This window comes from Amphiprion ocellaris, chromosome 1, assembly GCF_022539595.1.
Source record: "Amphiprion ocellaris isolate individual 3 ecotype Okinawa chromosome 1, ASM2253959v1, whole genome shotgun sequence".
Lineage (NCBI taxonomy): Eukaryota > Metazoa > Chordata > Actinopteri > Pomacentridae > Amphiprion > Amphiprion ocellaris.
Window position 1 is genome coordinate 425,066 of NC_072766.1, and position 26,752 is coordinate 451,817.

At 39.2% G+C, this 26,752-nt stretch overlaps 1 protein-coding gene across 4 annotated transcripts in view; it reads right to left on the minus strand.

The window, feature by feature from the left end:
* Positions 1-26,752, minus strand: part of LOC111568352 (A disintegrin and metalloproteinase with thrombospondin motifs 7) — a 168,430-nt gene that overhangs the window by 49,477 nt on the left and 92,201 nt on the right. For all 4 annotated transcript variants that reach the window (XM_055011116.1, XM_055011119.1, XM_055011120.1 and 1 more), the window contains 7 exons: positions 23,729-23,821; positions 22,544-22,689; positions 19,082-19,251; positions 18,859-18,992; positions 15,449-15,569; positions 13,688-13,932; positions 4,672-4,813 (listed from right to left, as the gene is read on the minus strand). In XM_055011116.1, the coding sequence (XP_054867091.1) occupies positions 4,672-4,813; positions 13,688-13,932; positions 15,449-15,569; positions 18,859-18,992; positions 19,082-19,251; positions 22,544-22,689; positions 23,729-23,821 (1,051 nt within the window). The remainder of the gene's footprint in view (positions 1-4,671; positions 4,814-13,687; positions 13,933-15,448; positions 15,570-18,858; positions 18,993-19,081; positions 19,252-22,543; positions 22,690-23,728; positions 23,822-26,752) is intronic.

A 26,752-nucleotide genomic window follows, 5' to 3' on the forward strand; every position in this document is an offset into this window, starting at 1 on the left:
TTTTAACATAAGTCACTTGTTTGGATCTATTTGTTCGTAACTACTCTCATATGAGCTTATTGTAGAATATCAATTAGCTAGAGAACATTTCCAACAACAAACTTCTTAAATGTAACACTGTCCCAAAAAAAATGTTTGAATCGTACATTAAGGCAATATAAATCAATACATACCCACAATGCTACAAAAGACATAAGATGTATGTAGATGCTGCTAGATTAGACCAGATGCAACCAGAACAGCTGTTTTCCATCACATACAGACAACTTCCTGTCACTCCTAAGGTTCCCCCAGTGAAATACAAAAACACGCAATCAGAAAAACACAGAACTTTGTACCACGTTACTTTAGCTGTAACAGAACACAGAGCATTAACCCTCGTGTCGTCCTGCGGGTCAAAACTGACCTGTTTTTAAGTTTGAAAATGTGCAACTGCTCAATATATTTTCACAGTGAAACTTCTGATGTCCACATTTTCAACATTTTTGGGAAATGTTTGAACATTTCTTGGTGAAAAAAAGAAATGTTAAAAATGTTTAAGAACATTCACAGAAAAATCAACCAAAATCCAGTGAATTTCGCTGGATTTTGGTTGATTTTTTTTCTAAATGTTCTTAAGAAAATATTAGAAGTTTTACTGATATATATGGAATCACTTTAGATATTTTTAGGATTTTTTTGGAAGATTTTTACTCATTTTTTGAAAATATTTACAAGAATTTTCTTGCCAAATTTGGGGGATTTTTAAAAAATAAAACTTTTAAGGGGAACTTTTAAGGAATTGTTGGAATTTTCTTACTGAAGTTTTTGCAAATTTTCATAAATTTGGGGATTTTTTTTGCTGAATTTTGGGATTTTTTTCAGACAAGGAAACAATATTTTTTGTTGCCCGTAAATAAGGACAACAGGAGGGTTAGAGGATTTATTTTGTCAGGCCGTGGCAGGTGCATCTCCTCCCCTCCATCATCCTCTCAGCAGCAGGCAGCTCCCGCCTCCACAGTGGCCCCTGGTCCGACCCCGCCGAGGGCCCTAATCTACATCTGACGGCTAATTCACACCTCCGTCTCCACGAAGCATAAAGACAAGAACACTGGACTGAAAGCCAGAGGCAGGTGGAAAGAAAAGTAGTCAGATAGAAAAAGCTCTCCATGTTAATGACAGGCCATTTTAGTCTAAATATAACCGCTGTTTAAAGAGCGTTCGATGACCTTGAACTGCAGCATTTTGCCCTAATGCATGGTGAATATTGTAATAACGACACGGTTTTCTATGGCAGGCTGTCGGGACAAAAAAAGAAAAAGATTTTCATATAAGGGCCAAGCTATTCTTTCTGTTCTTAGCAGAAAACATGGATACCAAAGCCGGTGACCCGGTGAGGTTTAGAAATATATGTTGGCTGATTTCTTCTACACTCCAGCAGTATACAGTATTAACTGCAACACGATGAAGAAGGCAGGTTGGTTTTCTGCAGTCAGTGCAAACAGCTCTGTTCCATCATAGTAAAAACTACAGCTGCTGCTCTAATGGCATCACAGGAATCAGTTTCACCTCCAGTTGTGGGAAAACCATGACAACCAGACACACAACAACTAGTTCCACCAAAACACAAGGATGTTCCACCTGGAGCTCAGAGAGAAGCAACACGCAGCCTCACTCCTAAAGTGTGTTCCATGTTCATGTTTGCTAGTCTGAGCTTAAAAATATAACATGCTTTACATTCTCTGCAATGAAATAACTTGTGGAAACCACCTTTCTGTCTGTGATTGGTTCTGGGGATCTACTGTCCAGCCCTGCAGCCTCGTCCACCGTAAACAGGCTTCATTCAGCAGATCATGCTTGCATTCTCTATGATCTGGTTGGCTGGATGTCGCTCAGCATTCGTAGACAACAGAACTGGTCTATGTTCATCTAGAAAGCTCTGCTGGGCCCAGAACACCTCAGGACCTCCTCACTTTCAGCTCTAGTAGCTCCCATCTAACCTCCAGCGGTTGCTTTGGATGTTCTCCCATCATACACCACGGTCATGGAATGATCTTCAAGAAACTCTTAAACTTGAAGCATTCACATTCATTAATGAGTTGAAGAGCATCATAAAGACTACAGTGAAGGAGGAATGAGAAGTCCTTGAACAGCTGTCAGTCTGTTTTCTAGTTTATTTGTGGATCTGTTTAATAGAACTTTTAAATGTCGTACAGCTGCTACCTCGGCCACGTCTCTCTTGCCAAAGAGATCTCTGATCTCAATGGGACTTCCTGGTCAAATAAAGGTAAATAAATAGTAAATAAAAGCAAAGCAGTTTTTATTTATCTTTTTTTGGGGATTGTCAAAAGGGCTGAAGGTGAAAGAACTCGACAGAATGAAGCAAAACTTCCCAAAAGCCACGTTTAAAACCCAAAAGGTCAATCTGTAAATTCCACAGCATTTAGGGATCAACGCAGTCAAGATGAGAAATAAGATCTAAAAGCACCACAGCGGCTGACCCCAGTCAAAATAGAGGATCTTTAGAAACTACAAGTCAGGCTTTTGTGCATTTTAGAACTAGATTCACCACTAAATAAGAACTATAAATAAAGGTGTCAGTGACTGCACAGTGTCTGTAAAAAGTATTAACTCACCGTCAAAGTTTTCTCCATTTAACTGCTTTTTAACAATGAATCATGGTCAATATAATCTGGCTTTTTTTCTTTTTTACAAGACTTTACACACAAAAAACAGTCAAAATGAAACCAAATATCTTCAAAGTAATGTCAATTCAAACATATGAAACGCTAAAGTGACTGCTTAATATTCACCCCTTCAGGTCAGTATTTGGGTGTGATTCGAGCATTGAGCCTGTTTGTTAGGGTTCAGTTATAGTTTTCAGTTATAGCCTGGAGAGCCTTATATTAGCCCTGGACATCTAGACACTGCAGTTTTACCCATAATTCACTGCAAAACTTTGTCCAGTTGGTGATCGTGAATGAACTGTTATGGCATTTTAACATTGAACAAACGATAAAATCAGACCAATAGGATGTGTGAATCAAATTTAAGAGCAAACAATGATAGGACTGGAAGATATAACGTGTCAACTGAAGACATGAATTCACTAAATAATCCTGAGGAAAGCAGCAACACAACAAAAGCCCATACAAGACATAAAACCAGAAATGAAAGCCCTCTCTTCGTCTGCACTCATGAGATGAAATTAAGCTCACGCTGAGTTAAGCAGAAATAAGGCCAACCTAGCAGGAATAAAAAAGAGGATGTGGTCTAACATCTGATGCGACTACATCAAACACATCCTGGTTGGGTCTTCAGACGATGGGTTGTGGCTTCCAGAATGGAGGAGGAGTGTTTAGAAGAAGCTTGTATGAGTATATAAGACGATGTAAGGCTTTGTGTAGTCAGTTAAAATCTCTAGATGTTGCTCATGTTTGTTCTTACAGCTTCAGATTTACTGAATAAACTTTATTCACATCAGACTCTGGAGACGGCTTGAAGACTCTTTCTTGAGAACTTTTTGAAGACTCCAACTTTTGATCCAGAACTGATTTGTTGCATGATCATCGCTGGATCTTAGCAGGCAGACTGAGTCACAACTGAACAGTCAACTTCAACTCCAGTCCCAAATCCTCCGTTGGATGGAGGTCTGGACTCTGACTCTTCCACTCCACAACGTTCACCTTGTTGTCTTTAAACCATTCATGTGTAGCTTTAGTTTTATGTTTTCAATCATCGTTCGGCTGGAAAACCGTCACAGTTCTCTGTAGGTTTCATCAGTTTGTCCTCCAGGATTCTCCGACACTTTGCTGCTTTAATTCAACCCTTTATTTTAACTTCCTGATGCTGAGAAACCTCCCCCATCATGATACTGCCACCACCGTGTTTCACAGTGGAGATGGTGCATTTGTGATGTTGTTTGGTGTCCAGCAAATGTAATGTTTAATCTGATGGTCAAAAAGCTCAATTTTGGTTTCATCCTAACAAAAAAAAAAAAAACTTTCTTCCAGTTAACTTCAGTCTCCCACATGCCTTCTGGCAAACTACAGTTGAGATTTAATGGGATCTTTTTTTTCCCAAAAGTGGCTGTAAGAAGTCATTCCTTCAACTTTCTTGACACTTTCTTTGTCCATAAACTGCATCTGAACAGGTCTGCATGATTCTGATCACGAAGAAAAGGTCAAAGGGTTCACAAACTTTTATTCATGCCATTATCGAGTTTATTCTTTGTCACCACTTTAACCAAACAGGAGTTTTCAATCCAAATGACAGAAAAGCAGCAGAAAGTTAAAGAAGAAACAAGAATTAGAAAGCAAAGGATATGACCTTCTTAGCTGCAAAATGTATTAAAGCATTGTTTAGCACAGTTATTAGACATTTCTGTGAGTTTGTGTTTCATCTCAGTTTTGCCTCCTAACATCTCACCAAAATAACAAATCAATCGTATTTGATAGAACTCCTGTTGCACATCTTCTTCCTCCTATAGTGAAAATACAGCACAGTACAGTTTGTGTCTGCCTAAAAAGTTGTCATAAAAGCATTGACTCAGACTTGGAATAAAATCCATGTCAGCTTTTTAAATCTGCTTCTGAGGATTCTGGGACACGCTCAAAAACAAGAATCCCGGATTTACTCTCATTTACTCTCTGTACACCTTCCGACTCCGCTATGACGAAGCTGTTGTCTCACCTGCTCCACAGGTAACGCTGCATTCAGCCCAGGAACCGTACTTCCAGGAGAAAAGCGACGCCGGGATGTTGTTGTCCTCTGAGACGTTCTGACTGATGGTGTATTCGTACCGCACTCCAGGATTGGTCTCCTGGAAGAGAAGCTGGAACACACAGGAAAGTAACTTTAAATCCAGGAGACAACTTCAATCCTAACATTCCCAGGAACCAAGAAATTAGGTCACAAACGATGAATCTTTCATTCATGTTTGCCGTTTACAGAGCTGTGAAGAAAAGGCTTAAAAAGAACAGTTTGGTTTGAGAAAGTACAGAAACACATCGTCATGTTTTTCACAGGAGGCCGATGTTCCCGCCAAAGCAGAGATGCTAGGACGAATATATTCTTATTTTTTGTTTATTTCTTTATTTGAGAGAGACAGTGCACATTAATGAACGCCTATTTAGACAGCAATAGATGTAAATAAGCCGGACTATAGCAACAATGCTCATTTACATCCACAGTCCCTAAGCAGGGAAAAAACATAACAGAGAAACAGGACAGTAGGTCACAATAAAAGGACATCACAAAGAAAACACAAAGAAAACATGACAGTGAAACTATAAAGGACAATAAGTGACAATAATAGGACAAAAGATCACAATAAAAGCACATCACAAAGGATAAAGAAGTTAAAGGTCAGTGGTTGATGAATGCATTCAGAACCTTTTTCTGCCACACTGGAGTTTGGTTTCTCTTGCATTTCATGTCTACAAAGCAGTTTTTTCCAATGTCAGAAGTCATTCTAGTAACTACTGCTGCTTGCTTTCCAGTGAGGACAGAAGCAGCCTGAAGGCTTTGGTTTGACCAGTTGGATGTTAAAGTCCCACTCCGGTTACTGATTTATTATAAATATGTCCATCTTCTAAGAACCCTGTCGAACATCTCTGTTGCTAATTGAGGTTTTTACTAAATACCTGCTTGTTGCCCACAGCTTGCTTCTGACTTTAACAGCTGCAGCATCACACAGAAACAGGAAATACAGGAGCTTATTGACCCTGGTGGACAGGGCAGCAGTGATTTTATGAACACATGACCTGATAGTAAACTATGCTTCCCTTAGATTTTAGTTTGATTTGTTGTAGATTCTCTGGTTGAATCCTGAGCTCCACCAGACCTGTCAGGATGATTCAAATTAGCCTCTCATTATGTAGAAAATCATACATTTCAGTGTTTTAACTGCGCTGTGAGAGTGGAATAAGGAGGTGAACGTTTGAACAGCTTCAGTAAACCAGGGTCCGTACGCCTTTGGGCTCCATGCTGATCAAACTCCACACGTCTGAATCCGTTTTCTGTTGAGGTAAAGTTAAAATTCAAGGTGGAAATCCTGCTTTCTCCTCGTTGTGTCTTCTAGCATATAAAAACACCCTTCGGAAATATGAAGAAGGTAAAGTTTATTTTCACCAGAGGGGTTATTTCAATCGCTGCCTCGGCAGAATAGACTTGTCAGTCCAAGGTTTCATCCTCAAGGATTCATGGGAAATTCATGCAGTTTTGACACATTCCTCATCGATCACGACAATTTTTTATTTATTTATTTTTTTATTAATCTTTTTTTTGTGGAAAGCTGATAATGATACAGACAAAATAGGAGGTTATACATATTATACAGTTCCCACTTTTTTCCCCAACTAGCAGAACACCAGACCCTCACAAGGGGGGGGTCAACAACCTGAACAATGGAACAGAGTCTCTGTACAGTTCAATAAAATTAAGTAAACTCAAAATGTAGCAACTATGCAATGTGCAAAGTAGTTGTGAATATTTAAAAAAAAAAAAAAAAGTGAAACATAACAAATAAAATTGAGTAAAAAGAAAAAATGAATAAATTTATTATTATTATTATTATTATTATTATTATTATTATTAATAATAATAATAATAATAATAATAATAATAATAATAATAATAATAATAATAATAATAATAATAATAATAATAAAACAACATTTTCTAATTAAAAATAAATAAATCGGGGGGGGGGGGGGGGGGGGGGGGGTAAGGAGGATCAATCCAGGGGTAAGGTTTGCATGGCATTGAAGTAATCTATGAAGGACTGCCATTTATGAACAAATTTAGAGGAAGCACCTCTTACAGAGTGTCTTATCTTTTCCAATTTGAGAAAGAAGATAACATCCCTAAGCCAGAGGGAGATGGATGGAGGTTTGGGAGCTTTCCATGAAAGTAGGATACGACGTCTTGCTAAAAGAGATGTAAAAGCTAATACGTCTGACTGTATAGGGCTAACATGCAAGGAGTCAACAGAGAGCCCAAATATTGCCATTAACGGGCCCATAACAATATTTTTTCCCAGAACCCTGGACATGATTGTAGAATAATCACCCCAAAATTTCTGTAACCTAGGGCACGAGAAAAACATATGGCTTAGATTACAAGGAGAGGTATGGCACCTGTCACATAGGTCTGCAACATTCGGATAGATTTCAGATAATCTGGATTTCGATAAGTGGGCTCTGTGCAGCACTTTGAATTGAGTAAGTTCTAGTCTAGCGCAAGGTGTACTAGACCGTATGCTATGGACAGCTTTATCCCACAACTCATCCGTGAGATCCAGACCCAATTCTCGCGACCAACCAACCCACGCTTTAGCAGCCCCACCGCCATCAGATGTCATTAATTGTGCATATACCTTGGATAAAAGAGATTTTTGACTAAGTCTTAAAGTTAGAAGAACATCCCATGGCTGGTTAGCAGGAAGGGAAGGGAAGCTCGGAAACAAAGTAGAAGCACAATGTCGGAGTTGGAAATAACGAAACAAGTGGGAAGCAGGTAAAGAGAAGTCTGACCTCAGATCTAAAAATGTGTGAAAGATACCATCCTTATATAGATTCCTGAAGTGCTTAATGCCTCGATGATGCCAAATCATAAAAGTTGAGTCAATTAATGATGGGGGAAACAAGTGATTTTTGGTTATGGGTAAACAGGTGGATGGTGACACAAATTTAAAATGACGCCTGAACTGTACCCAAATCTTAAGGCAGGAAAGCACCACAGGATTACCTGTAAAATTAGAGGGATTCAATAGTAGAGAGGAGAAGAGTAAGGCTGTTAGGGAAGACGAAAGGAGTGACTGAGCCTCTAATTTACACCATAATAACCCCGGAGCCTGAAGCCAATATATGAACTTATGAATGTGTGCTGACCAGTAATATAACAAAAAATTGGGTAATGCGAGACCCCCATTAAATTTAAGCTGTTGCAGAAGTGAATATCGCACCTTGGGAGTCTTACCGCCCCACAGAAAGGTGGTGATAATTTGGTCAAGAGATTTGAAAAAAAGTTTGGGTAGAAACAAGGGAATACACTGAAACAGGAAGAGAAATTTAGGCAATACAGACATTTTCACTGCGTTAATTCTACCTATCAGCGAGAGTGGTAAGGAGTTCCACCTCTGCAGGTCTACCTTCACCTGATTGACCAGTGGGGAAAAATTTGCGGCATAAAGGGAGGGTAGAGCGCGGGTCACATTAATCCCTAAATATCTAAACCCTGACAGGCAAAGTTTAAAGGGAATATCAGATTTTTTGAGTAATAAAGCAGAAGAATTTATGGGGTAACATTCACTCTTAAGAAGATTGACTTTGTAGCCAGAGAAGGAGCCAAAAGTCTTTAACAGGGATAGTATTGATGTAATGCTGGTTAGTGGGTTTGATACATATAAAAGCAGGTCGTCTGCATAGAGTGACAATTTGAGTTCAATATCAGACCGAGAGACTCCACGAAAGAGGGGAAGAGATTTCAAAACAATTGACAGTGGCTCAATGGCCAGGGGAAATAGTAAGGGGGAAAGAGGGCACCCCTGTCTAATGCCACGAGATAACGTAAAATAATTAGAGTGAGTGTCATTTGTGCGGATACTAGCTTGGGGGAAGGTGTAAAGAAGTTTAATCCAAGATATAAATCTATCACCAAATCCGAATTTATGAAGTGTAGCAAAGAGATAATTCCAATCGACACGATCGAATGCCTTCTTGGCATCGATCGAAATAACAACTTCAGGGAGGTGAGAAGAATTTTTGGAAAAAATGACATTCAAAAGTGTACGAACGTTGTAAAAGAGGTGGCGTCCTTTGATAAAACCATTTTGTTCTTCTGATATGATCGTGGGAAGAATCTTTTCCAGACGAAGTGCTAGGACTTTGGCTAGAATTTTAACATCCACATTCAGTAAGGACAAAGGTCTGTAAGAGGTACAAGATTCAGGGTCCTTGCCCTTCTTCAAAAGAAGGGTTATGGATGCCTGGGTTAAGGTTGGGGGCAATGAGCCACGATCAAAGGATTCATTATACATTGGAAGGAGAAGTGGTGCTAGTTTGTCTGTGAATTTTTTAAAAAATTCAACTCCAAATCCATCAGGGCCAGGGGCCTTGCTGCTTTGCATAGATTTAATGGCCGCTGCAATTTCTTGCAAAGTAATAGGAGCATCAAGCCCACTAGCCACATCTGGATCAACAGTGGGAGCATTGAGATTCTCAATGAAAGTGGTCATCTCTGCTGGATCGGGTGGAGATTCTGATTCATAGAGAGAGGAATAATAGGATTTAAAAATTGTATTGATGGCAGTTGGGTTGGTGATAAGCGAGCCAGTGGAATCTCTAATGCTATGAATCAGTCTGGAGGATGCTTGTCTTTTTAATTGATGAGCCAATAGTCTGCTTGATTTATCGCCATATTCATAATAGTTGGCACGAGAACGTAGTAAAAGACGTTCTGCATCTGTTGTTGCTATAAGGTCGAATTCTGACTGGAGATCAAGCCGTTGCTTCAGCAAATTTGGAGATGGGTTAGCTGAGTATAACTGGTCTGTGTGTGAAATTTTGGATGTGAGCTCTTGTATTTTAGCCCTGCGGATTTTATTGGAGTATGCTGAGTAAGAAATTATTTGACCACGCAAATATGCTTTGAGTGACTCCCATAATAACGAAAAATTAACAGAGTCGTTTTCATTTAAAGCAATGAAATCATCTATTGAAGAGGATATTAGGACGTTAAATGCATCATCAGATAGCAACAATGGATTGAACCTCCAGGGCGAAGAAAAGCGGGGCCGTTCAAGAAATTTTATGTTTAGAGTTAGAGGGGCATGATCTGAAATAACAATTGGATGGTATTTAGAAGAAGTTACTTTAGGGAGGAGAGAGCTGTCGATAAAAAAATAATCAATACGTGAATATGACTGATGTACTTGCGAAAAAAAGGAAAATTCCTTAGCTCGAGGGTTGGAGAACCTCCAAGGATCGACAAGCCCATTCTTAACCATAAAATCCGAAATTGATTTTGACATAGAGGACAGCGTCAAAGAGCGAGGATTTGAGCGGTCTAAAGAGGAGTCAATAACACAATTCAGATCACCACCAAATATCAAAAAATGAGTGTTTAAGAAAGGGAGATTCCCAAATAGGCTATCTGTGAAGTTACGATCATCATAATTCGGCACATATACGTTTACTAGCAATATGGGGTAGCCGTATAATGCACCTGCAACAATAAAAAATCTACCATTTTTATCGGTTATAGTCCTGGAGACAGAAAAATTTACTCTTTTATTAACCAGAATCGCCACCCCTCTGGACTTGGAATCAAAATTTGAATGAAAAATATCCCCCAGCCATGGACGTCTGAATCTGAAATGATCTCTATTGCGCAAATGAGTTTCCTGAAGGAAAATTATGTTGGTGTTTAAACGTTTTAAATGTGAGAATACCTTTGATCGCTTAATTGGATTGTTCATGCCTTTAACATTCCAGCTTACAAATCTAGTGTTCGAATCAGTATCAGGGTTGCCCAAATTACTATTGCTCATATACAGTATTGTTTGAGAGAAAATATAACTGCCTTACCCACCCCAAAGGGGAGATATGGAGAAAGGGGAGACAGGGGAAAACAAAACAACCCAAAGCAAAATACAAACACATATATACATACAGAGACATAACCCAGTAACCAACAACCCACACCACCCACCCACCCGCACATCAGATGTTCTAATCCCCAAATGATAAGAACCGTGCAAGCTCCAAAGGGAGCCATTCTCAAGAAGAGATGCTTTCGACTATGTAGCAAACTTTAACGAATGAGCAACTGCAGAGAATTAAAATTAGTGTGTAAAATATAAGGCACATTAAACCAACCATCAGAGCTTTGACGAGAACTGTTGTCCAATTAGGATAGCAAGAAGTAGAAAATGAAATAAAGGATAATGGTGTGATATGGTATGTAGAACCACCATAACATAACGTTAAACAATTCAGCAATAAACCGGGACAGAACTGTGTAGATATAAATGAACAAGAGCGCCATGTCCATGAGAAATTACACAACATTTTAACAGTTCTGCGCATATAGATAGCCATTGTCCAGGAAGAAACTACAACATTAGGTTATTTTTGCTGAAGTTACTCACTCACCCCGGGGCTTGGGCCATATTCGTGTAGCGTGTTGGAAAGAGTCAGTCTAGGGATTTAGATTGCAGTATCTTTTTTATTGTCTTGATGAATGTCATGGCTTCTTCTGGTGATATAAAGTCACGTTGTTGGCCTCCGTAGGTTATGCGCAACCGGGCAGGAAACAGCAGACCAAACCGGACTCCCTCAATATCCCGTAGCTGGCGGCGGACGTCGATAAAGGCAGCGCGGGCCCGCGCCGTCTTAGCGGTGTGGTCCGGGAAGATGGAGATGATCATATTACGTACTTTAATCCGCTGCAACTCTCTCGCTCTCCTGAGAATGTCGGAGCAGTCTGTGTGGTGGTGAAGCTTCGCTACTATAGCGCAGGGACGCTCACCAGGTCTGGGCTTTGGCATAAGAGCTCGGTGAGCCCTGTCAACAAGCGGCTCCTTGTCAAGTTCAAAGGTTTCCATCAGCAGCTTAGACATACCGGCCGCGGAAAGAGGAGCGTCGTCCTCCGGGACACCAATGATGCGTATGTTCTGACGGCGCGCCCTCGACTCGAGATCCTCGCATCTGCTTTCCAGCCTCACACATTCTTTTGACAAATTATCAACTTTGTTCTGAAGAGTAGCGATGTCATCAGAACAGGTGGAAAGAGACTGTTCCATCTCAGTAACTGTGGTTTTGAGTCCCGTGACTTCCGACTTGATGGATGAAATGCTGCTAGATAGATCCGTTTTAAGAGTGAGCAGTTCGGACTTAATAGACGTTAAATTGTCACTCAGTGCTGCTTGAAGCTCCGTCTTGAATATAGCTGCAACATCATTTCGAAGAGCGGAAAGTAGTTCCGATTTGAGTACGGTGAAATCTGCGGTAGAAGGCGGCGTGCTGCAGGTATTTTCTGGGGGAGGAGAATCACCGTGGAGCGGGGGGTCAGCAAGCGCAACAGGCCGCAGGTTAGACTGAGGATTGTTTCCTGCTTTGGCATTCTTCGGAGGCATATTCAAGGTAGAAAGCCGATGTTAAAAAGCCAAAGAAAGGTTAGCTCGAGCCCAAGCCGTAGGAGTGATGAAAACTGTGCCGTTAAATGACTAAAATAAATTATCTTTGCTGGAGCTCCCTTACACACGTCTCACCCCATGCTTCGCTAAGCCGGAAGTCCTCCGATCACGACAAATATTTGACACCGGCAATGACCTCTTTTTTCTCTGAAGTACATCCTCAGAGTTAGCAGGACCGTATATGTGCTCTAACCAGTCTTTATTATACAATCCAAGGCTCTAACCAGTCTTTATTATACAATCCATGGCTCTAACCAGTCTTTATTATACAGTCCAAGGCTCTAGCCAGTCTTTATTATACAGTCCATAGCTCTAACCAATCTTTATTATACAGTCCATGGCTCTAACTAGTCTTTATTATACAGTCCAAGGCTCTAGCCAGTCTTTATTATACAGTCCATGGCTCTAACCAGTCTTTATTATACAGTCCATGGCTCTAACTAGTCTTTATTATACAGTCCAAGGCTCTAGCCAGTCTTTATTATACAGTCCATAGCTCTAACCAGTCTTTATTATACAGTCCATGGCTCTAACTAGTCTTTATTATACAGTCCAAGGCTCTAGCCAGTCTTTATTATACAGTCCATGGCTCTAACCAGTCTTTATTATACAGTCCATGGCTCTAACTAGTCTTTATTATACAGTCCAAGGCTCTAACCCTCTACCAAAGGCACAAGCTTTGTTTTTTCCAGCCTTTCACAGATTTATTTCTTCTGAGGGACTGAAGTGAATTCCCAGAAGGCTTCAGTTCATCTTTCTACTCTGTGCTGTCAACATGTTGGAGCCCTGCAGCAGTAAATAAGAAGATATAGACTTCCACTGATTCTGTCGCTTTCCCAGCCAGAGATAGATAGAGAGATAAATAGAGATAGAGAAATGGAGAGATAGAGATAGAGATAGCGATATAGCTAGAAAGAGATAGAGAAAATAGAGCTAGAAAGAGATATAAATATATATATATATGATATATGCAGTTTATATATATATATATATATATATATATATATATATATATATATATGCAGTGCCTAAAAAGTACAAAAACAATCCATCCATCCATAATAATAATAATAGTAGAGCAAAATCATAATTCCATTCCTGTTAAGTATTGTTATTTTAGGGCAGCAAACATTTCTCTGATGTTTATTATGTGCAGGAAAAAAAATGCTGCATCGTTGAAGAAGACTATATTCTGACTGGACGAAGCTGGAACCTAAAAAAAGTCTAAAACTTTTACAGCTGAGAAATTTGTCCAAATTTCAGACTGTAAGAACCTGCTGTAATCTTCTTTCTCCTTCCTTTCTTGACTCCATGTCAGGACCTGCAGTTCAACAGCCAACTAAAATCCACTCCTGTGAGATTTGCAAAGCGTGCCGCCGGATCCGACTCCTCTGCTGAATGTGCTTTCATTTGATCACATTATCACAAATTCACCTCCAGTCCTGGCTGGAAACGCAGTGAGTTCAGCCCTGAGAGGCATCACTACGAGATAAAAAGGGTTAAACTCACCTGGATCCACAGCGGCTCCATGGTGGGTCCAGGTGACGTCAGGTTCTCCAGGTGTCCCGTCCTCTCGTAAGTGAACACAGTTCCGGCTGCCTTGTACTCTCCGTTCCACTGAATCGTCCAGCCGCCGTTCAGAAAGTACCTGTTGGGGCTGTCGCCTCGGAGCGCCAAGAAATTCCCAGCCTCGGCCACCTCCTCGATCCGAATGTCCCAGGCTCCCTCTGGGATCAGCCCGATGTCCACGTACCCTGGAGGACAAAACAGGAAGATACAATCAAGAAAACTTGGAAATTCTCATGTTAGACTAAATAACATAACATTAGGAAATGCAGTGCCTGAAAGTAGAAAAACAATAAAACAGGAGTATGATACAGGAGCTAAATACGGTTAGAATAGAAAAGTAAAACGTAATTCTGGCAGTTAGTCACACATGATGATGAAACACAAGTAACCGTGGCAACAAGGACAGGAACTCCCTGAAGAGGACAGTAAAAGTAGCCTCTAAAGTTGCTGGATGTGTTTTAACCGTCCTGAAGACATTTTAATAAAGTTAAAAGCAAAGCTCAGTCTGTTCTAATGGATGCTGCTCATCCTCTAATCAGGAGTAGAAGTTTCTCCCTCCGGTCTTCATCTGGCAGAACCTCAGGACACAAAAAATGGGTTCAGGTTCTCCTTCGTGTCTCCAGCCGAGCTGTAAACGCTGAGAAGAAGAGGAGGTAAACTGAGCTGTATTTTATCCTGTTTTTAGGGTTAGGTTTATTCTGTCCTGCTGCTGTATTTTATCCTGTTTTTATTTTATTGTTGTGCTGCTGCTAGATGAGAGTCTGTTTGCTCTGAACTCCATCTGACTACATGAATGAATGACCAGGACTGCTGCTAATGTCCCTGGCTATCTCATGTTTCCTGTGATATTTTATTATTTTTATTGCGTTTCTACAGGTTTATTTTGTTTTTCAGATTTGTAAATTGTTTCTTTTGATTAGTTTTTTACTGTTTTTATTGTTTATTGTGAATGTTTGTGTAGCTGCTGCAGAACAAATCGCCCTTCAAGGGAAAAAGCTGAAATATTGCACTGAAAAACGAGCTGAAAACGAAACGTTGTCAAAGACACTGAAAATGTGGTGCAGGAGAGTGAAATATTGCACACTGGAATCAAGAGGCTGCAAATGAAAATGAGATGTGACAACAAACCATTACACCTGAGAAGTGAAAATAATGAAATATTGCACATGGAATTAAATTCTACATGATACTGAAACTGATATTATACAAACTACTGAGAATTAACATGACAAATGATACTGATATTATTGTCTAGATCTAAGTGTTTGATGTTTTAGTTGTTAATCCTGAAGAAAGGGGATAAGTCATACACTTTAATGGTCACTATTAATGGAGATATGAAGGGTGAGTGTTTTGGGCTTATAGTAATGTACCAAAGGTGCTCAAACCTGTCTACTTTAACAGATAGTTTAGTTAACAGGGTTGAAATATTACAGTTTTTCTAAATTTCATCAGTATTTCCAGTAAATACTGATAATACTGTTTGTGCTTCTTATGGACAAACAATGACCTTCAACAACTACCAGCTGGATAAAACGCGTCCAGTTAACAGGGTTTTGACCTTTAGCTCAGCAGACACATTGTACAGCAACGGCTTTTATAACAACAGTAAACTGTGGAAAAGAATCATCCTATTATTTCTACTTTTCCTGTTGTGACGTGTCAAATGCTCAAACTGCCTTTTGCTGATCCCAAACATACCGAGTCCTTCGCTCTCTTGGAATGTTTTCCTCACGGTCGTACAGGTCGATCCGTTCCCATGACAGACCCCACAGCGATCCTCCACAGCGTTGGAGTCGATCACGTAATCACAGCCTATATTCTGCAGCACACACACCACAACAACAACACATCAGAATAACACATTAGAACAACAACAACACACCACAACAACAACCACTGTCCTGCTGCTTGGGAACTGAATGCCACTCATCATTTACTCCTTAAAAGACTGAGATTTGGAACAAATTTTTCAATCGATGGCTCACATGAACCTTTATGAACCCTGGAACAGATACGACAGCAGAGACGTCTCCCTGCATGTCTGACTGGTTATTATCTGGCAAGTGGTGCCAATAAAAGGCACAACAATCCTTAATACTGTCCTGGGATGTCTTATCACTTCTGTCTGACCCCGTCTAGTGCAGATAACAGCAAAATACGAGATGCAAATAAAAAATAAAGGCAGAAGCAAAAGTGCTCCTATCGTTTACTGAAGCCCCTTTTAGAAACAGGATATGGAGCGTTGCTGTCTTCAACCAATCTGTTAACGATCAGACAAAGCTCTCTGATGCTCAGAGATAACAGAAGAAACAAACCAAAAAAACCTCAGATTAAATTCATTATTGGTGAGAATCACAAGGGTCAATCTATAACTGAAGGACTTCTGAAGTCCATGGGATATATCTGGATACATTTTTATTAAAGTTAAAAAAAACTAATGTTTTTATGTTCACTATGATCATGTCTTTACAAATTCCATCATTATTTATTATGGAAACAATCACTTATTAATAAAAATGACTGGATATCACTAAAATGTCAACTAAATAAGCATCTGAATTTAATACCAACCATCTTCTAATGAGCTAAACAATAATAAAATGAGTTTATTCAGAAATAGTTTGGATTGTGTTCTTTTTATTAAGGTGACATAACCGTGACAAATATTTCTTTTTTGCCAATATATCAAATTTTATATGGAAAATAACAAATTGTATCTGTGTCTGAGAAATCCCTTTCCACTAAGTTCCCCATTCCAAAAACACCTCTCCAGGAAGTGTGTTAATTCCAGATCACATGACCTGCTCCACATGATGTCATTTCCTCCTGAAGAAAAGACTGGCCAGACTCCAAGGCTTTCTGACTTATTTAATATAAAGCAGGAAACAGGTTTACTACAATATCTGTAGAAATAATTTATAATATCTATATCTATTATATCTATTATATCTATTATAGATATTATATCTATGTCTATATCATATCTATATCTATAATATTTATTAGAATCTTTCTCTAAAATGCCATGTGGTGTTTGGTTATAGGCGGTCAGGTTGATTTTAGGCCTGTACAGTTTTACTGTTGTAATAATATATTGCAGCCTGATTGACCTGAAAGTGTGAAGCAAAGTGAGTGAGAAAGGTGATCAACAAAACTAACATTAAACATCGTATAATATTGGTGTGGAAATTAGGGATAGACTGATTATCGACCTGCTGCATTATTTATAAATTATCGGTGTCAGTATTTTTATTGGCCAATTATTGATAGATCGGATGCACTACTCCAGGTCTGATCAGCCTCCTCTCTGTCTGTCGTCACTCTGCTATCAGAAACGTCTCTAAAGCAGAAACTGAACAGGAAACACAAGGCCATGGAAGAAATTAGCTGCGCTCAGTGGTTAAGGCGATGCTAACGGCTAGCGGCTAAGTTAGCAGGCAGCCACAGATTAACCTGAGACAGAGTCTGGAAAACAATTAATAAAGCTTTAATATATGAACCTTAGTGGGAATAAAAGGTGAGAGAACAGTGAAAGATTAAGAAAACAGAAGAACAGCAGAAAGAACTGCAGGAGTCAAATCCCACAAAAACAGAGGAGAGCGTCTTAATTTAATCACTGCTGTTTCTATTTAACATATTCAGTTATAGTCCCTCTTATTAATGAAGATGTCTAGTTATGAATGACAGGTTCTCTGCTGTCACATGCTGTTAAAACATTATTTTTAACGTACACCAGTTCCAAACATCGGTTATCCGTCTTTCTTGCTTCCCAGTAATGAAGAAACATCAGTTGATCCCCAGTGGTAATAAAAACCCTTTCCTAAATCACTTCACACAACTCCAGGTCCTGCTGCTTGTCCGTGTCTTTCTGTTCATGTGACGGTTCAGTTCAGGCTTGTGATGTGGTGAAAGTGATAGAAATGTTCTCAGGTCCGACCTAGTCAGATTTATGGTGCGACTGTTATAGAAACATGAGCAGGAATCTGATTCAGACATGAAGCTGACACGTTCAGCTGTTGGCAGATTAACAGAAAGAAGTGCAGGTCTGAAAGGAGTGCTGCGGATCAAAATTATACGTTCTTTTTCCATATAAATAAACGTTTCCTTCTCGTTTCTCGCCAGCTCACAAAATGACAAACCAAACTGTGGATTCTGAAGAAGAAAGATGGCTTGGAAAACACCATCCTGTAAAGCTGACAGGATCAGTTTGGGTGGTTTCTCACATATGAAACCTCTGAAGTCTGATTCTGTGCTTTTCAACAAACATTGACTGCTTATTTTGCTCTTGTGTCTTGTAGCAGATCAAAAACAGCCTAAAAACTTGTTTTTCACAGGAGAGGGCTTTAATAAAATGTATTAGGAGCAGAATAAACTATCTAATTATTGTTGCATTCATGCTTAGAGATAAATGTAATCATTGTAATTCTGTACTCCTGGGTAGCTTTTGGAGTCCCCTGACAAATCAATTATTTATCAGTTTGATCACATCTTTTTCTAGATTATGCTGTTAAATATTAATCTGAATCTACAAAAATGCCCTCAGTTGCTTTCCATCACAGATAAAAAGCTAAACTATTGAAAATATAAGACAGAAGCATCCCTGGACTCCTTTTATCCTCCAAATCAAGCTCATTGGCCACATATGTGAAGTGTTTATTTTAAATTTTAAATATCTGTCTGACTTTCCAAGACACAAACTGCAGCAGGGACGACGGTGGGTTTCTGACAAAAATGTCACAAAATGTCATCGAGTCAGAGCCCAGAGTTTGTGTCTGCTGTCCACTCGGTATCCACACCGCTGGATGTCTGAGTGGCATTTTAACCCGGGGTGATCGGCAACAACAGGCTGCTATCTGGGAAGATAACAGCCAACACATTCTTCTATCAGCGCGCTCATTGTCACGCAGAATGTCAAATGTACACACAATCACCTGCAGCAAAACATGGTTAGGCTCAATTTTACACACTGCATGACTGACAAAGCAAAACTGCAAGGAAACAAACAGAAGAATGGAAAATCAACAAGACTATGAACAGACGGAGAAAACAAATGAGAAACGATATTTATCATCAGAGAATATGTGGACTAGTATGGGCAGTTGTGATACCTTACAGATGCCATTGATGCACACATCTCTGCTTTTGTTGCCTTCATAGCACGGCGTCCCGTCAGTCACAGCGTCCCGCAGCTTCTCAGAGAAATGTTCGTTCAGAGGACGGCAGTGCAGCTCACAGGGATTCACTGAGGACGTTTGGAAAGAGGAAAATTGCGACTCTAGATGTAAAAATGTGCCGTTGCCTATAGAAGCTGAGTTAGGTTGATCTTCTCACCTCTGTTGATGACCGATTCCCACTTGTAGAACTTTCCTTTGTAGGGCAGCGTGTTGAAATGACTACACTGGATGTTTCTGAAGGTGGGCAGGTCTTTAGGACATGGTGCCATGTTACAGATCTTGTACCTTCGTCGATCTCCAAGACAATACTTCCCTCTGTACTTTGGACTGAAAAATGGTTAAAAAAAAAATGTTATTTTATTGAATTTTATGTGTGAAAACTTTACAGAAGTAAAGAAAGTAAGTTGTAGATATGTGAAAGAGTATTTCAAAGAGTTCTGGAAACAAGCAACATAACTCCATCCTGTTCTGAAGCACAGCTGTAAACTATAAAGTTTTCTGTCCATCCATCCATCCATTAATCCATCCATCCATCCAGCAGATGAAGCAGGTCATTCCAGACATTCCTCCTCCCAGCAACACTTTCCAGCTCTTCCTGGTGGATCCTGAGGAGTTCCCAGGCCAGATGAGATATATAATCCCTCCAGAGGGTTCTGGGTCTACCCCGGGGTCTCCTCCCAGGAGGACGTGTTCAGAAAACCTCCAAAGGAAGTCTCCCTGGAGGATCTGAATCAGATGTCCAAACCTCCTCAGCTGGTTCCTTTAGAGGTGAAGGATCAGCAGCTCTACTCTGAGCTCCCTCCAGATGTCTGAGCTTCTCCCCCTATCTCTAAGGCTGAGCCCAGCCACCCTACGGAGGAAGCTCATTTCAGACGTGGTTAGGTGAGGGTTGGAACGTAGATGGATGGTAGCTTCACCATGACGGTTCGATACAACGTCCACATTACTGCTGACGCTGCACCAATCCTCCTGTCCATCTCACGCTCCATTTTCCCATCACTCATGAACAGGATCTTAAGATAGTTGAACTTGTTTGCCTGGAAAGCAAATTGCTTCCCCAAGTCTACTGTCCCTGTACACAAAAACTCAAATGTAATAATAATACATTTTATTTATAGAGAATTTTTCATTTAAAGAAATCTCAAAGTGCTACAAGCACACAGTAAAAAGTGGAAGTACAAACAGTGAAAACTACAAGTCCTTAAAGTAAGTTAAAAGCCTCTTTAAAAAGGAAAGTCTTCAGGTGTTTTTTAAAAGCAGCCGCTGTCTGTGGGGTCCTGAGGGGGCTGTAGGGAGCACAAAGGACCCGATCTCCTCCATGGTATGGTGCTTCATTCTGGGAGGGTGGAGGAGGTCCTGGTTTGCAGAGTGTTCTGGGTTGGGGTTGGCTCAGTGAGGAGTTCCTTGAGGGGCGGTGGGGTGTTTCCATGAATACACTGATGAGTGATGAGAGCAACTTCACAATTTATTCTGGCAGTAAAGGGAAGCCAGTGAAGTGTGTGGAGGGTTGGTCATGTTTTCTGATTCTGAGTAGGAGCTTCTCAGCGTCGGATAGGGTGCAGGAGGACGGAGTCTGGCATTGCTCTTTAGGTGGAAAAAACAGGATTTACACGGATGTTTGACGTGGTTTTCAAAGGTTAATGAGGGTCCAGTCTCACACCAAGGTTGGTGACAACAGATGAAAGGAGGATATTCTGTCCAGAGAAGGAGATGGTGGTTTTGGAGAATGATGAAGTGTTTGAAGCAATCGAAGAAGAAAGGCGGGTAAAGCTTTGAGCTGGAGCTTCTGCCATCTTCATTGTCCAGAAGCAACAGCACCCAGCTCAAAGCTGTCCTCTCCTTTTGTCGATCCTTTGACTGCTTCAAACATTTTAGTTTTCATGGACAGATATACAAGGCTTTATAGTTTACAGCTGAGCCAATAAATGGGAGCTACGCCTCCTATTTCCAGATGTGGAGGACTTTTTGAAGCACCACAGAATTTCCACGTAGAGATGAAGTTATTACAAAAGTCTACACAAGCAGTTTTATAGAACAGATAAACATAAAAAAAGGGACAAAAAACAGCAGAAATTTTTCTCTATTTGCCTTTGAACTGTTCTTTTATTTCTTTATATTGGAAACAAGTAGTCTAATGCATCATACAGGACGGCGGCTGAATAAACCATGACTAGATTATTTGTGCTCATTTAGATTTCCTTTAGAGGTTTTATTTAACCGTCAGCAGAAGAGTCAAACATGTTTTTGTTGAACAGTTGTAATGACTGAGTGGCATCTTTAAAAGCTTTGATTCTGAAAGATCAGTAATTACACAGGAAGGTTTTATAAAACAGGTGTTGAAAATGAACCAGTTTATATTACATTTAATTTCTTGTCCTTGCTGTCATTTTTTTTCTTACTTCCATTTATTTCAGTCCTTGTGCTGATTTATGTTTTATTATTATACAATTTCTTTTCACACCTCAGTCAAACTTTTCAGAAGATGAGACGTTTGTGTTTTCACCATTTATTAACTTCAGTTAATGGAAAAGACAAGATATTTTTCATTTCAACCAACATAGCAGGAATATTTTTCTTATTTCTGAGGTAGATAATGATTTGTGGTAAAGTCAAGTAGTATTTGTATTCTCAGGCTGATATCACAATTTAAGAGCAATAAAAGTCATTACATAGCATGTCAGTGGATATTATTTTTCTTTTTATATGAATAAAAGTTTTTTGTTTTTTTGGTGTACGACATCTGTAATTCACCACAGCAAAAATATAATATCTTGAAATCCACCTGCCTTCACTATATTGATTAAATAACAGCCTCTTTGTCATGAAGTCGGGTTTTGTTCAGGAATTATTGAATTATTCTTTTAGTTTGATCAGAATAAAAGATAGCATAAAACGGAACATTTTCATTGTTAATGTGGTTTGCAATAAATTGGTCAATCTTAGTTTATAATAAGTAAATACGTCATTATTATGCCTCGTTTTTCTCATTGGATTTTAAATTGATCACCGTCCACTGTGTGTTTGCATGTTTTCTCACCTTTAGTTTTATTTGTGTCTCATTATCTTATCAGCTCCCTGCATTCTTAATTCTCCATCATTTATTGTCATCTTTGCTGTATTTGGTAAGTCTTTGGGGTTTTACTTTGTTTTCTCATTTGGATTCATTCTCGTTGGATTCTTCCGGCCTGAATTTTCCAACCTCTTCTTGTTCTAGTTTGCTTCGCTGCCAGTCTGAGCTTTTCCCTTCACCAAGTTTTACTGAAGTCACTTTTCTCCAAACATCCTGCCTCGGTGTCGGGAGTCCCTGTACCCGATCTCCCAGTAACACCATCCCCCTAGGGCTACAGGAGAATGAAAATGTGTGAATTAAATTATATCCTGCTGCTCCTTTCATTATCTGTACATCAATCAAAGGCCATCTGCTCTGCTAAAACTCAAAACAGGTTCATCTCAAGACAAGAAGTTTAAAAAAGTATTGTATTTGTACTTGTGATTTTGTTCTTATCTGCTATTAAAGCTTGAATGGAGTTTTAATTCATGGCGGATAAAACTGGGATTCAGATGTGCACACTTTGTATTGTATTATTTGAGAATAAAATAAGTAAACAGGCCTACTCACACGGGGTTATCACAGTCTCTCTCTGCACTCTGGACTCCAGCCCCACATGTCCTGGAACAGGCCGACCACTCGCTCCACGCCGCCCAGCCGCCGTCCACTTTCTCTGGAAGGAATCCAGCCACTACACACTCCCCACCGAAACACCACTAGTGGAAAACATCAGAGCTTACATTACATTTACATTCTAAAGAATAAATCAGCCTGTCCTGAGCCTGGTTCTGTCAAAGGTTTTTTTTTTCCCCCTCTCCGTTACAGGGATTTTGTTTGGCTGTTTTTGGGTTCCTTCTCATCATCGCAGACTGCTTGTTCACAGGGAATCCAAAGAAAACATTGGATTGTTGGGTTTTCTGTTCAAAATTTGCAAGGTCTTCGGTTCTTAAGGTCTTACTATAGCAAGCGCTATGAGATGACATGTTGAGAATTGCCACTATATAAAGAAAACTGAACTGAATTAAATTGGGTTTCTCCTGCGGTAATGTAAAGTGGAGGCATCCCGTCTGAAACATGGCCGATATTCTATTTCATAGAGAATTACTCATAATGTTTAAATTAGCCAGGTAACATCGTATAATATATAATACTGTAGCCTTAGCCTTTCCTTAACCTTAAACACTCTTAATATAACCTGAAACAACTTTATTTAAACTCGTGACATTAATTTTGTTTTTAAATTGGAAAACTCTTTGTCTGATGATTCAATCATGCTACATTCAGTAAATGACGGTGGCTTCACTTGACCTTTAATTATATAATTAGTGTCATTTTAAACGTCATTAACAAAGTAATCGCAACATGTGAAGCGTCAGGTGAGGACTAAGGTGAACTACTGTACAAAAAACCTCAAGAGGTGCCATTCCTGAGCTTGAACACTTTTTTATTGGTAATTTTTGGTGTTTAAGGTTTCAATCATTTGCAAAATGAGGGTTGGTGTAGTTTTCTGTAAATCATCCTAATTCCACAGTCTCTGTCAGTATTACTATAATAATAACCAACATTGTTCATGTTCTGTGTTCATGCATGTGACCATTAAACAACCACATCTGAAAGGTGGAGGTTGATGCACCTGAGACTTCGACCAAACCAAAGCCTTTCTTTCAGAAATAAAAGATGGACCCTAGAGGAAGAATCTGCATCTTATTCCAACCCCCAGTCCCTCCTTTTACGGCTACTAAGTGGAAAACTCACCTTGCCGTCGCCACAGCTCGTTCCGTCCACGGCTCCGTCCAGCTTCGAGTGGCAGGTTGTTCCCACGGTGCACCACAGAGTGCTGCAGACGTTCTGAGAAAGCAGAGAGATTCAGTCTTATTTCCACAACATGCTGGTCTTCATTCATTTCTACTGGCTTGTCTGAGCACACAGGCAGAGAGACACCATTGAAACCATCAGCGTTTGGTGTTCTGTCAGTGATTGTGGCTGCTGGTGTTTAACTAATTCTCTTGTCTGTCAGATTCTTTTTTCTCTCTGTGGTTTGACTTACAGTATTTTCCTGAACAAACTGCCTGAACTCTGCAGTTCCACTTGAGTTCAAAGAGACATCATTAGTATTGATAAATGAAGTGCAGCTCGACTCAAAGCCTCATGTTTGTCCTTGCTGAGAGATAAAACCCGTCCTCTGTTTGGATGCAGCACATCAGATAAGACTTACATCCATCCCCATCATTATGTCCTGTACGAAAAGGCAGCCTTGGGCAGCGTGTCATGAATTCTGTTCTTCCTACAGTCCAACTAGAATTGTTTTAAAGGCATTTCTGTATGGAAAATGTTCACTTCAATGTAAAATCTCCCATTTAAAACAGCAGTTCTTTGAGGTATTTTCAGTGTTATCCTACTCATGTCTGAAGTCAATTAGCCTTGTTTACAGTGAAACAAGAAGTCTGGCTCTGTCCAGAAAGTTAAAAAACAAACTCTCCAGATGACTAATTAACTCCTTATTTCATGTTTGTTTGATCTGTGCTGAAATCAAACCTGCTGGGGTTTAATAGCAGCTTTAGTGGTGGATTATTCATTGGCACAGTAAATTCCTGGAGCCTTTAGATGGAGCTCCTCGGCCAACAAATCACCACAACCTTGTGTATTTTTATTCAGATGTGAAGTATAAGTGAGCTTTAAAGAATCCTGGCAGATTGTGTTAACCTTATAGAAAGCCAGGACTGCAGTTTTATCCAGGTTTCAGGCTCTATGCTAAGCTAGCATCTCCAGCTGAGCTTCATGTTTAATCCACAGACCTGAGTGTTCACCTTCTCATCTACAGCTGCAACAAGACAATTCAATGCAACAGAAAACAATTTTATTTGATAAAATAAAGCATATTTTAAAGGCAGACGTGTCTCTTTTGCATTTTAGTTGCTTTTCACTTTTTTTCTGTTAAAATAGAGTTTTGTAAAGTTGATCTTTCCTGCACATGTTTGTCCTGAAACAACATTAAAAACAGTCATTTGTGTTTCAGCTGCAGCAGGAACAGGTGAGCTCAGGTAACGGAAGTGGGTCAAAAGCTTTTATTATGTTCATAATTATCACTGTCATCATGTTCATTTTTATATTCCTGAATTCTAGTTTGGGATTTGTGTTATTATAGTAATAGATGCTAGTAAAGCTTTTATTTAATGTATGAATATTTTAATACATTTTAGATTTTTTTTTTAAAAAGGAGCTTCAATCTAATATGAAATAAAAATAGATATTCTACAAAAACTACGCTGACAAGGCTGATGTTCATTTGCAGATAATTTGAGTGGAAAGAGTCAGTAAATATTCTAAAAACAGCCTTTTAACCTTGAGAGATCAAATAAAGATATATTTTCTATTAAAAATCTGTTCTGAACACGTCCCATACATTCAGTTTGTTTACTATGTTTAGTCAGTGAATCTTTTTTCCAACTTACATGTTCAGATGTCTTTTCTCCATGAAAATAATCCCTTCCTATCTTAAAATGACTTACATGTAACTTTCCACTGCTGCTTCCTCTAGAATGTCCAGATGTATACAATCACAAATATATACTATAATAAACATAAACTACTCTAAGACACACAACACCAAGATTAAATACTGGAGAAGTTCAGCCATACATGTTCCAATAGAAACTAGCAGTTAATCTCAAAATATTAGAACAATCGTGAAAATGTTTAATATTTTGTTATTTAGGAAAGAACTTTTAGATGTTCTACACTCATTACATATCAAAGGAAACACTTCAAACCTTTATTCATTTTACTTTTGATGATTATGGATTCCAGCTAATGAAAAACAGAACTACAGTATTTCAGCATGTAGAATATTTCCTTCTAAGTTTGAGTTAAAAACTCATTAAAAGCAAAGACCTGATCACCTCCATGCCATGCTGACTGATGCAGGATTCAGGGGAGAAATGAACATTTCTGTCTTGGAAATCCTGTTTGATTGATTTTAGGAAACATTCCCATAATTTGAGACACTGATGCTCAGATTTTCATGAGCTCATCAGCTATAATCGTCGAAACAAAATAAAAATAGGCTCTAAATATTCACTTTACCAGTAATGAGTCCATAATCTCTGTAATGAATACAGACTATGTGAAAAATAACTTTTGAATTTAAATACAAAAATTAAACAAACTTTTCTGCAATGTTCTAATTTTCTGAGACATTCGTGACTCTTCATCAGAATAATAACTTTATATACTACACTTAATAACGGCATTCACAAAGAGCTTTACAGTTAAAACATGAAACACAGACAAGATGTAGGAGACAAGTCAGAGCAGTCAGTTCAAATAAATAGTTAAAATGATAATAAACTAAATGAATAATTAGCTAGATTGGCAATCATAGCAAACAAAGGAACTTGGCAGTTGGAAAGTTAAAGAACAAGATTTAGGGTTAAAATTAGAAATTAAAAATCAAGAAAGTCAGTTATAAAATTAGAGAGACGACGTCACAGCAAAGAACCAGGCAGCTAAAAGTCAAATAAAACCAGAGAGAACATCTAAAATAATCAGAATAAACCACTAAAACTAAAATGAAACCAGAGAGAACGTCTAAAATAAATAGAATAAAACACTAAAACTAAATAAGCTAAAAGTAAACCTCACATGAGAGCAAGTTGTAAAAGTGGGTATAAGAAGTGATTTAAAGGAAGTTTCTGACTCTGCAGGTGGTTCCAAAGTGGAGGTCCTGATGGAGAACGCTGCTTCAGATTTAAACCTCGACTTTGGAACGACCAGCAGGAT